The 12,582-nt window shown below is 39.5% G+C and overlaps 1 protein-coding gene across 1 annotated transcript; it reads right to left on the bottom strand.

Annotated features, from left to right (window-relative positions):
• Window positions 1-9,541: 9,541 nt before the first annotated feature.
• Window positions 9,542-10,168, bottom strand: LOC148844078 (uncharacterized). The gene has a single exon (XM_088959495.1). The coding sequence runs from the start codon at window positions 10,166-10,168 to the stop codon at window positions 9,542-9,544; it is 627 nt and encodes a 208-aa protein (XP_088815621.1).
• Between the last annotated feature and the right edge of the window lie 2,414 nt (window positions 10,169-12,582).

The following is a 12,582-nucleotide window of genomic DNA, read 5'->3' as shown; positions in this document are numbered from 1 at the left end:
TAACAACTCGGTCTCCAGGACCAGTGATGGAGCAGCAGTCTCAAGCGGAGTTACATCTACTCCATTGATTCATAATGTCATGCATTATTTGCCGATTAAACTAGTCAGCGACAATTATTTGTTGTGGCGAGCCCAGTTTCTACCAATCCTTCGACATCACCATTTGATGGATCTAGTAGAAGGAAAGAAGCAACCACCACCCAAGGAGATTCAAAATGCAAACGGTACCGGAACTATTCCAAACCCAGAATTTGAACAATGGATCAATCTAGATCAGTTGGTGCTGAGTTGGCTGATTTCTTCACTCTCCAAAGGTGTCATGGCATAAGTTGTGGGTCTCTCTACCTTGGTAGATGTTTGGGGTACCCTAACAACAAGCTACTCCACCCACTGCAGATCGAGGATCCTTCAACTGAGAAGACAACTCCAGAGTCTCAAGAAGGGTTCTCTATCCATATCTGCTTATGTTCAATGAGCTAAATCCATCGACGACAACCTCTCCACTGTTAGAACCGGTATCCAATTCTGAGCTTGTTCTCTTTATTTTGGCTGGTCTTGGTAGTGAATGTTGGGGAAGATGGGGTCACTGTAACTTAGGAGGAGAAGCTCTGAGGCGCGTCTGAAGACACTGTCTTTAGAACGTTATTTTCCCCCACTCAGTTTTATTGAGTTTGCTATTGGGTTATAGGCAAATTCATTCCCAGGATAAAACAGAGCCTTGGGCGAGAATCTGCAACCAGCAAAGTTGAAGAGTCTCCAAAGAAACCTTCTGTGAGACTGTAGCAGACCGGACTGAGAGAGAGAGAGAGTGAATTTCGAAATTGTGTTTTGGAGTCTGATTCATGCTCCTTAAATAACTTGTGAAGAGGTATGAGGAAAAGTTAGGTGTTGGTTTAGAGAAGGCACCTTGAACAGTCACAATTTCAACCATTGTGACTGTTTAAGAAGTTGTTAACAGTTGGTGACAGTTAACATTGAATTGTGCCTCTTGATCACACCCAATCGAATCGTGATCAACGGTCATCAACGTACCGAAACCAAAGCCGCTCATCACAAGCCACGTGGGTGCGTGCGAAGTGCGAGCAAAGTGCGCCTCCAAAGCGCCTCATTGCGCCACACACACGCACGCACACGTGTGCGCGCGTGTTGCATGGTATCGAATCCCCATACTCTCCTCTATTAATTCTAAGGAGCGCAAATCAGCTCCTATTGAAATATTGAAAAAAAAACTTAAAATTTTCCAATGTGGGACAAGTTCAAAACTGGATTTTTGTAAGAGAAAAAATGATTTTTTCAAACAAGTGTACAAGTGCAATTTCTCATGTAATTGACTAATCAAACCCATTGGATTTAATCTCTTATGAGATTAAAATCCAACAATCCCTCACATTGATAGATCAATTACATAGTTTCTCTCAATCCAAACTACTATGACACAGTTATGCATACAAAAGTTGTTTATCAACTTAAACCTCTTGTTAGTATAGTTATCTCAGAGCATTGTCAAAGTTATTGGTGGTAAGACATTAAACCAACTACTCTCAAGACAGACCAGAGACACCTATACACATAAAAATGTTCAGTCTCTGCAAGAGTTTCAAATTTTGCTCAGCACTGTTATGGCTATGCGCTTCTTTCTTGGTTTCATGAACAATCCCGAGAGCAAACCCAAACCCTCATGAGAAGCGGCACCACTTCTATGTTCACATAGGTGAAGTTCAACTATATGCTCCGTTATTTGACACATTTCAGAACTTCATTAAGAGTTTATCTCAACCTCTCATCATAACGGACAACACTGTTTATGTTGTGATGGAAAATCTCTTAATGTTAGTGCTAACAGTCACAATGTTGTAACTTGTTGTTACCCATTAAACCCAATACTGATGGCTTTTCAGTTCAGGTTGGGTTACCGTTACAGGTGACTAAGTAAAGGGTTTTAATCCCATCTCTTTGGTTGTCATTCTTACCAATTCTCTGGTAAACCCTTGGTAAGAGGACCAACCAAGTTTTTACTTAACCTCACATAGGTTATAGTGATGACTCCATTTTGAATCAGTTGCCTAACAAATTCATGTTTCAGACTTATATGTTTGGACTTACCATTGTAGGTACCACTGTAGGCCATTGACAGAGTTGCCTCACTATCACAGTAAATGGAAATTGGAGGCATAGGACTAGGCCAAAGTTTTATATCCAATAATAAATTCCTAATCCATTCAACCTCTTTTCCAACAGCCGCTAAGGCTATGAATTCGGATTCCATGGTCGAGTGAGATATACAAGTTTGTCTCTTGGATGCCCAAGAGATCACAACCCCACCAAGGACAAAAATCCATCTAGATGTGGACTTGTTATCTCCATTACCGATAATCCAACTTGCATCAGTGTATCCTTCTAGTACAGCTAGATAATCAAAATAAAACAAGCCAAGTTCCAAGGTTCTCTTGAGATACCCAAGAACTCTCCCAATTGCCTTCTAGTGCTCTGTGCCAGGATTACTTGTAAACCGAATGAGTTTACTTACTGCAAATGCAATATCAGGTCTGGTACAAAGCATAGCATATATCAAGCTCCCTACTGCACTAGCATACTCAAGTTGTGCAATTGCTCTACTAGTATTTTCTACTAGTTTTATACTAGAATCATATGGGGTGCTATATTCTTTTAAACCTAAATGCTTAAATTTCTCAAGTACTTTCTCAATATAATGTGATTGGTCAATTACATGAGAAATTGCACCTGTACACTTGTTTGAAAAAATATGTTTTTATCTTACAAAAACCCAGTTTTGAACTTGTCCCACATTGGAAAATTATATGTTTTGTTTTCAATATTTCAACAGGAGCTGATTTACACTCCTTAGAATTAGTAGAGGAGAGTATGGGGATTCGATACCGCGCAATGCACGCGCACGCGTGTGTGTGGCACAATGAGGCACTTTAGAGGCGCACTTTGCTCACACTTCGTGCACACCCGCGTGGCTTGCGATGGGCGGCTTTGGTTTTGGTACGTTGATGACCGTTGATCACCATTGATGAGATCAACGGTCACGATTCAATCGGGTGTGATCAAGAGGCACAATTCAAAGTTAACAGTCACCAACTGTTAACAACTTTTTAAACAGTCACAATGGTTGAAATTGTGAAAAAATGAATGATTGAAGTTTTATATAATTATTTGTCCCTTAATGTATCATTGGTTCAACAACTGTTGATTGTTCAAACCTTTTCAAGATTACTTGTATGAACTATGAATTAGATCTTTTCCAGATTGTTCAACAATTGTATTACTGATTATTAAAATATTTTTGAAAGTTTTAGACAAATCTTGAAATGAGTTAGAATCATTTCCATGGCTGTCATGATAAAAATTCATTGATAGTTGTGACAAGAGTTGTTTATGGAAGATGACAAAATGGATCTAGATTCAATATATATTATGAGTTTATGACAACATGTCAACATGTATCAAGCATCTCATCAGTTACACTTATCAATTATCAGTTATCATAGCACTTACTATCTGAAAGTGAAACTAAAAGAAAGTAACATGCTAGCACCTCTGAGTCTCTAACCTCCCACAAATCTGCCACTCCACCTAGTTGATAGTTTGAGACAAAAAAGAAAGAAAAATTTGAAAAGGAGGAGGAGGAGAACCTGTACACAAGATTCAAGAAGAAGAAGAAGAAGAAGAAGGAGGAGGAGGAGGAAAAGGAGGAGTATGCAGTCGCATATTTGATTTCATCCAATATTGTCTTCTTGAATCTACAGTTTGGCTTGAGAAGTAGAATATAGAAGATAGAACAGAGAGTAGTAGAAGAAAAAGAGTTTGTTCTTCCTGAGTTTGATAGAAAAATAAAAATAGAGAAATTAGATTTTGGTCACTAGAAACCCTTCATTTTGGGGTTTTTACTTTTTCTTTTACTTTTTTCCAAAATTGCCCATACTAAAATCCAATTTTCCCACCCAAAATCCCTTTAACTTTAGGCTAGCTACCGCCTCATGTAAATTGAGGTGAAAGCCAAAGGCCTACACCTCACTAAACTGAGGCTTACGCCCCTTGCTCTCAAACGGAGGCTATTGAGGCTAGGCAAAATTTGGCCACCTTGCCTTGAGGCATATGCCTCTTGCCTCGCCTCAGTCACCTTTTAAAACCACGGCTTCACCTCAAGAAGAAGTCTTCCATTTCTTGTGACATAGATAAAACACAAAGTTTAGGAAAGGTGGAGGTAAAATCCACCTTCTTTGTTGCGATTGGCTTCATGAACCCATTTTGGAGTAAGTTGAGAAAAACCCAAAGGCAAAATTTCATAGTGGTTTTTGGTGGAAGAGTAGGGCATGGGCCACCACAAATCAATTTATGGGTGGCCCAAGTCCTACACTTCCACCACAAATCAACATTGGGGGTGTAGGGGAAAAATCCCCACGGTGGTATGGACTTGATCCATATTCAATTTATGGGTCCTAATTGAATGCAAAGAGTTATGTATTTTGGGGGCTTTCTCTCTTGTATACTTAGTCTTTGTTTTGTGAGACAAGAGTGAGACTTTTGGTATATTTATGGTTTAAGGTTTTCTATGAGTGAGATTGTGAGTGCACAATTCTATATTCCTTTCCAAACAGATTACATAGTGAATTTCTACTCCTCCCATGGACGTAGGCTATAAGCTGAACCACATAAATTTGTGTGTCCTCTTTGCTTGCTTCTCTTTATCTGTATTTTTCTTTCATTTTTGGGTGTCATTCGTATATGTATTTTTCAGTTTTGAACGACACAAACTTCTACCATGTAAAAGAATTGCATCCAATAATGAAACTTGTGTCCACCACAATGAGGTATGATATGTGGGACTATTGGCATATAATTGCATTGTCTTTGTTAAAGGATTAAATTAATTGTAATAGACCTATTTATCAAGAGAATCAATAACCCAAATTTAGACGGTAAAGAATAACAAGAAAAATGTGAATAAAATTATTATCCTCTTTCTAATGTATAAAATTGAAATCTATACATTTTGATTCTTGTATATTGTAATTACATAAGAAAACCCTAAAAATGTGGTTGCCCTTGTTAATTTTGAGTGGTCAAAACAGCTAAAAATCTTTATCTGGTGAGGATGCTGAGTAGAGAAACTCTGGTTTGTATCAAACACCTAAAAAGGAAGTCCAATCCTTCTTTGAGGCTTTCAAGGCTAACCTCCAGATCCTTGGCTAGCCTCTCCCAACTCATTTCAAGGCTTCCACATTGGAAATATATGATGGAAGCACCGACCCAAATTACCACTTTACTAAGCACTCATGTTCCTATACGAGTACTCTGATGCCCTGACGTGACGAGCTTTCCTTGCAACCTTCAAGGGAGGGGCGTGCAAATGGTTCTCCATGCTTCCTCCTTGGTCTATCAATTCATGGGAGCAATTTGTCAACCTCTTCCTCTCCTACTTCATGAGCAACCGACAGAGCTAAAAGACTATCATATCACTCATGTGGATCAAACAAAGGCGCAAAAAGAGCCTTCAAGCTTACATTGATCACTTCAAAAAGAAGAGCTCGAAGTCTGAGACACTCCACCCCTCAGTCTTCATGCACGCCGCCATCAACATCCTCCAACTCGGACCCCTCAAGTGGTCCATCTCCATAACACTGCCCAAGAACAAGACGGAATTCCTGAAGGAGACGTAAAAGTACATCGCTGCCGAGGAGGCCTCGACCGGTGAGTGCCTCCAAGAACACGAGGCTGACCCTAGCCGAGGAGCCTTGGAAAGAAGAGAAAGGATAGAAACGGCCACAACGACAACCATAGCCACAAGAACGCTGACAAGAAGCCGCCAACCCCTTCCTTTAGCAAGTATACGCTACTCAACTCCACCTGAACGAATATCATCATGCAAGTAGGGAAGGAGGAATACGTGAAGTGGCCAACCAAAATGAAGAGAAACCCCAAGAGGGGTAATCCAAAGAAATATTACAAGTACCACTACGACATTGGCCACGACACCGAGGACTGTTATGAGCTCAAGAATGAGATCGAGTCCCTTATTTGTCGTGGGTACTTGAAGGAGTTTGTGTGGGGTGATGCTAACGCCTCATCCTCACAATAACATCTATAGTATCACACCTTGGCAAGGGTTGTTGACATCATCGCTAGGGGCACAACCTTGACCTGAAAGGCATATGCTAGGCAGCATAGAATCCAAGGTCTGACAACCAAGAAATCAAAGCCAGACGACATCATCTCCTTCTCGAATGATGACTTAAATGGGTCTCAGTGCCCCACGATGACATGCTGGTGGTTGCCATGACCATTACCAACTACATGGTGAAGAGGATACTCATTGACGGTTCTTCGACAGACATTCTCTTCTATGACACCTTTGAGAAGATGAAGCTAACACCAGATGAGTTGCAGCTAATTAACGTGCCATTGGTTGACTTTTTCGGAGCTGTCGTTAAACTAGAAGGAAGAATCACCCTACCAGTCACGATAGGGACAAAGTCTCGGCAGGTGATTAGGATGGTGGAGCTTTTGGTCGTGAAGATAGGCTACCATTACAATGCCATCATTGGGAGGCTGACCCTTCATCCACTCACGGTGGCCATTTCATCATATTACCTTGCCATGAAGTTCTCCACTGATCGTGGTGCTAGAGTCATCTGGGGGAACCAACAAATAATGAAGCTTTCCCATTGGAAGGGTTTGACCTTAGGGTCGAACCAATGAGCCAAGGCCAGCTAGTTGAGGACATCCTCTAGGTCCCCCTAGACAAGGCTGAGCCTAAGAAGATAGTGCCTGATGGGTCCCACCTTCCTCTAGACACACTTTTCGAATTGGTAAGCTTCCTCAAAACTAATGTCGATGTTTTTGCTTGGTCTGGTGCTGATATGCTAGGAATTGACCCCTCAGTCATTACTCACAGGCTCAACGTGGTTCCGAGCTATAGGCCAATTCGGCAGAAAAGAGGAATTTTGCACAAGAGTGTTGGAAAGCCATCAGAGAGGAGGTAGACAAAATACTCGACGTTAGCTTCATCCAAGAGGTACACTACCCTAACTGGTTGTCCAATATGGTCATGGTTAAGAAGGCTAACGGGAAACGCTGGATCTATATTGACTTCACAAACCTCAACTGAGCCTGTCCCAAACACAACTTTTCTTTGCCGAGGATCAAGCACTACAGGGTACAAGTTGTTAAGCTTCATGGATGCCTTCTCTGGATATAATTAGATCAAGATGAAGTCCAAGGATGAGGAAAATACCTCGTTCATCACTAAGCATGACACCTACTACTACAAGGTCATGTCCTTTGGACTAAAGAATGTTGGAGTGACCCACCACGACTGGTGAACAAAGTATTCAATGACCATATGGGAAGAAAGATTCAGGCCTATGTTGACGACATGGTAGTGAAGAGCTTGCAAGCCAACCAGCACACCTCGGACCTTAGTGAGACCTTTGTAGTACTTAGGAAGTAGAACATAAAGTTGAACCCTAAGAAGTGTTTCTTTAGCGTCACCTTGGGCAATGTAAAATGTTTTTCAGTGATCTGAGGCACATGTAAAATGTTAAATAAATCAAATGATCTAGAAGAGGTGTGAATAGTGGAAGAGCCAATATAAGAGATGTGTAAATGCATTCCATTACCAACAGTGACTTCTTGAGAACCATTATATGGATTATGCAAGTATAAGTTATTGAGATTTGTAGTGAGATGATTTGTAGCCCCAGAATCCGAATACCAGATGGAGTCATGAAAAGAACTAGCAGATGAGGTAGTGCGAGAGGCAACATGGGCATTCTTGTTGGAAAACTTCTTGACACCTAGAAGTTCCAGATATTTCCTATAAGTCGCAGTAGTGTGTCCAACATATCTACAAATCTGACAAATAACAGGAGTATCCTTACCATTGGGACATTTAGAACCATTGTTAGGATGTTTCTTACTGTCTGAGGAAGAAGACTATCGCGACTTATTTGAGTAATGTTGTTATGACTGTATAGTTGTATTCCCCCCTTTTTTGCTTGCAAAATGAGTAGAGGGAGAATCAATAGAAATAGCGAGCTGAGATAATCGCTTCTCAAAGGTAAGAAGCAGACTTTGCACATCTGGCATGGCCAAATTTTCCAATTGGGCAGTAACTTTGATAACAAAGGTATCATATTCTAGTGGTAAACCATCGAGAAGATAGTGAATAAGGTTTGAGTCTGATAAAAAATAAATAGAAGAAGCAAGTGCATCAGAAATGCCTATAATTTTCTAAATATAGTCTGCAATTGATAGGTTGCCTTTTCTTATATGTGCTAGCTCCAGCTTCAAATCATGGATTCTAGATTTGTTAGTGGAGGAAAATAAGCAGCTGAGCTGATCCCATACTTCCTTAGAAGTTTTGCAGCCTACAATTTGCGCAAGAACATGTTTTGAGAGAGAATAAAGAAGCCAACTCAATATGAGCTGATCCTGTTCATACTAGGAAACGAATTCGGGGTTGACCTGTTGATCATTAGTTCCAGCTACAAACATTGATGGACATGGCAGAGATCCATCGATATATTCAATGAGGCAATACCCATTGAATCCAGGGAGAATTTGCATGGACCATAGAATATAATTGTATCTATCTAGACGAACTGTGATAACATTATGAAAATAGATAGAGTAACCAATCTATTAACTCTCGAAAAGGACTCACCTTGAGACTTGATTGAAGAGATTTGGGTAGACATGACGTTAGCCTTTTAACGCTCTTATACCATGTGAGACTCAATTGAAGAGGTAATTATCATTGAAGAATTTGCTGAGTTTACAGAGGTTTATATATATATAAAGATAAAGAATTTAAAAATTCAAAATCAAATGTGTACAAATAAATTGATAAGTACAACAAGATAATGGTTATCTGGGGTTGATAAGTCTACAGTAATTGTTATCCAGCTGATGACATCGATTTATCTCTAGCATTCTATATTCCGATTTAGATAAAATAAAAGAAATCGTTGTGAAACAAACATATGAATCCAAATGAAACTGGTATCATTTTATTGAGGTCTGATAAGTGGGACTTTGGTAAATGTTTGCATATTCTTTGTTAAAGGACTAGTATACTATTCTAATGAACTTTTTTAGTCAAGGGAACCAGTACCCAATAATTTTGGACAAATAATAATAAGAACTTCAGTTGATTGATTCAAAATCAATTTCATCTTGTATAAAATTGCAATGTGTACATTTGGATTCATGTATAATATACAAACACTACAAAATTGTGGTCACCCATGTTGGGTCTGAGTAATCAAAACTATTATAGAATCTTCAATTCGTGAGGATGCTAAGTAAAGAAACTCTGCTCTGAATCAGGCGCCTAAAAAGGAAGCCCAATCCTTCTTTGAGGACTCGAAGGCTAACCTCCAGATCCTTCAACCTCTTTTGTGCTAGTTGTGAACAATCAACCTCAGCATCTTTGCTTGGATTGCAACGAGACAAGGCGAAAAGTGCAACATCAACAGATTCCAACTCATTCATACAAACATCTACTTGGTTTTCAGAAGCTACTATTCCCCCTTTGCATCAACTTGGGCACCAAACTCCATCTACCGACCTTTGGCTTTGACACCGGTGTGGACAAGCGAAAGATAGAAATTGCAACACTACTTACTTCTCGTAAGACCCTAACCACCACTGCTGAGTCATAATCATGATCTAAGAGAGGACAGGCTACATATTTCTGTTCCAGTCGTTTCAATGTTTTAAGGCAGGTGCCAGCATCCTTCTTTACCCTTTTCTTAAAGGAAGTGTATGAGGCAACCATGTTACCCAACACCTTCTCTTCAAATTTTCTTCTGTGAAATGCTGATTGAAGATCTTTTACATTTTCCTTCATCTGCAACAAGATGTCCCTTGCAGTCCCACCTATGTCTAATAATGTCACTGATCCCTCTATCAGCTCATCCACCCAACCCTCTGGTTGATGGTGGACCTGGATCTGCTGCGTTTGTGGCATCTGAAGAAAATTCTCTACACATTTGTGCAATTCAACAAGACCCAACACAGCAACACAGATTGATTCTGCCTTCAATGGGAATCCTGGTACTGTTGACAACTCTAAGGCTCTAAGCCTGCTCAGCTCTTCTTCAATACTAGTAGCAGTAGGATAAGAATTTGAGGTCATGCTAATGGAGCGAACATGATAACGATTCTCGTGAATTGCATTTTAATCTCCCATCTTTTTCTTCAGATTAGATGATAACGATTCTTTAGAGAGGAACACTCCAGATTAGAGGAAGTATGGTTCTCTACAGACCCTTAATTTGGTTGATCGATCTTATTTAAAGACACACATACGAGGACAATAAGAGAGCTAGACACGGAGAACCTTGCTGGCTTGGAATCATCATGTATACAAAACAACCATGTGATATCAGTCAGGTTGCTCATATGTTCACCGACATTTTTGGCTTACAAATTAATTCTAAAGTTACAATTAAACTTATTTTATTTCATTCATTCATGTGCCTATGTGATGAACACTTCTGTATAATCCTTATGTATATAGTGGCTTATTCATTATTTACTGGTATACCATCCCCTTGTCTCCCAACACACCTCCGTTCCAGCTACTTTGTTGTTCTTGGTGTTGGAAACTATTCCAATTTTCCAATCTAATAAAATGTTGATTATTTCCATATTTTGTCTCAATCCAGAGGACCATTAACCCACCAACCATACGTAATAAACAAAATTTAACCAACTTTGGCATACATGATCAAAGGGAACAAGATCTAAATATTTTGGTATAGATGGGGATCAAGATATCATGTGTGAGATTTCTCTTTGTCATTCTCTAAAAAATGCAGATGTTTGTTGTGATAACAAGTGAAAGAATCTTTTGTCTAAGATGAAAAAGAGATATGGCTGGTTAAAGGTGATGAGATGGCATCCCACAATCGGCTATTAGCAAATCCCCTAAAGTTGTGTTTGGTTTGAAGGATAAAGTAGGGAAAGGAAGGGAAAACCAGGGAAACCTATACAAGTTTTATAATGGTTTCCCTATATTTCCCTTCCTTTCCCTACCTTTTCCTTCAAACCAAACATAAACAAGAAAACCGAAATGAAATACAACCACAACTGCAGAAGGAAGAAGAGGCATTTTCAGAAAGGTTTGATCAAGTTTTATTACATGTGTTGTCCATTAACTAAGTCAAACCAGACTGGAAATTGGCCGACATTTTCAGAAAGTCAATCGACCAGAGTCATTCTTATCTTCCTTTTAGTATATTGATTATGTATAGCGGTTTCATGAGTCTATGGACATACCACTTTAAATTGTAACTAGCACTAGAACATGAACCTCAAAATGATCTAATTAAAAAGGAGGTTATACAAATTATAGAGTAGAGTTTCTTATAACATAGAGAGAAGAGAGTGGGGTCAAATTCTATTCCTTAATTGCTTTGTCAATATGCATAAGTAATACAATGCAGATTGCATAGCTTGCTCTTGAATTGCTTGCCCCACTCAAACCAATGACTTGCTCATGATGGGGAAAATTACCGATCTTGCCAGGTTTAAGGTAAAGATGTAAGCGGACACAAACCATGAGAAGAAATTCTTTTCATGCAGTTGACCCAATGAGACTAAAAGATGGATAACCAGCTACAACATCAAGTGCGTGATCTTGCAGGTTCCCCAACATTCCTCTATGGTACCTACAACTCCACCATAAACTTTGCTGCTTATTTCCATCTGGTTTTATTTGTAAGCTATGTTCATCAAGCTTTCCGAACCAGAATTATGAATAAACCTGTTGTCTTGCCCGCTAATTCTAGATCTGTGATAGCTTTCCAGGATATTGGAGCACTTGTACTTAAGTAGAGGCCTTTGGCATCCATATGCGCTTGGAGAGACGGGGGCCACACTTGTGCCCAATGATGTACATCTTGGTGAGGACACAAAGGGCTATTGTCCCCAAGCTATATTGTTGACTGGACCAAATATGGGTGGATTCAAATGTATTAGATGTATATTAGAGAATGGATGATGAAATTTGTATTAGAGAATGTATCAATTTGAATCTAAGATGTATTAAAATGCATTATTTCTTTTGGTAGAAAAATATTTTGAATGGAAAGTATTTTGTGACTTAAATGTACTTCATTTTAATTTAGATGAATGTAGACAAAACTAGTTATTTGAAGCAAAGGAGTAATTCAAAAAAAGTTATGGGTTATATGAAAAAAGAAAGATTTAGCAGTGACTGCTGCTAAAGAAGTCAGCGGCTGCCGCTAAAAGAAAAGTGCGCCAAACTTATAGCAGCAGCTGTTTCAATATTAGCAACAGTCGCCGCTGCTCAAAACATTTTTAGCGGCAATTTTACATTTGTACCGGCAACTGAGAAAACTGCCGCTAGAACGTCTAACGACAGTTCTTTTAGCCACGGATTTCCGGCTAGCGATAAAGTCACTAGAGACAGTTTTAGGCACCTTTAGTGGCAGTTTTGACTGCCACTAAAAGTCATTTTCCTATGGCTAAGTTCAAGCATTGCTTGGACTTGAATGGTTGGTTGGTGTTTGCAGCATTTGAGTT

Source organism: Nelumbo lutea, chromosome 8 (genome assembly GCF_056320005.1).
Source record: "Nelumbo lutea isolate HS-2025 chromosome 8, American lotus-T2T, whole genome shotgun sequence".
Classification (NCBI taxonomy): domain Eukaryota; kingdom Viridiplantae; phylum Streptophyta; class Magnoliopsida; order Proteales; family Nelumbonaceae; genus Nelumbo; species Nelumbo lutea.
This window is presented reverse-complemented; position numbering and strand designations above follow the sequence as displayed.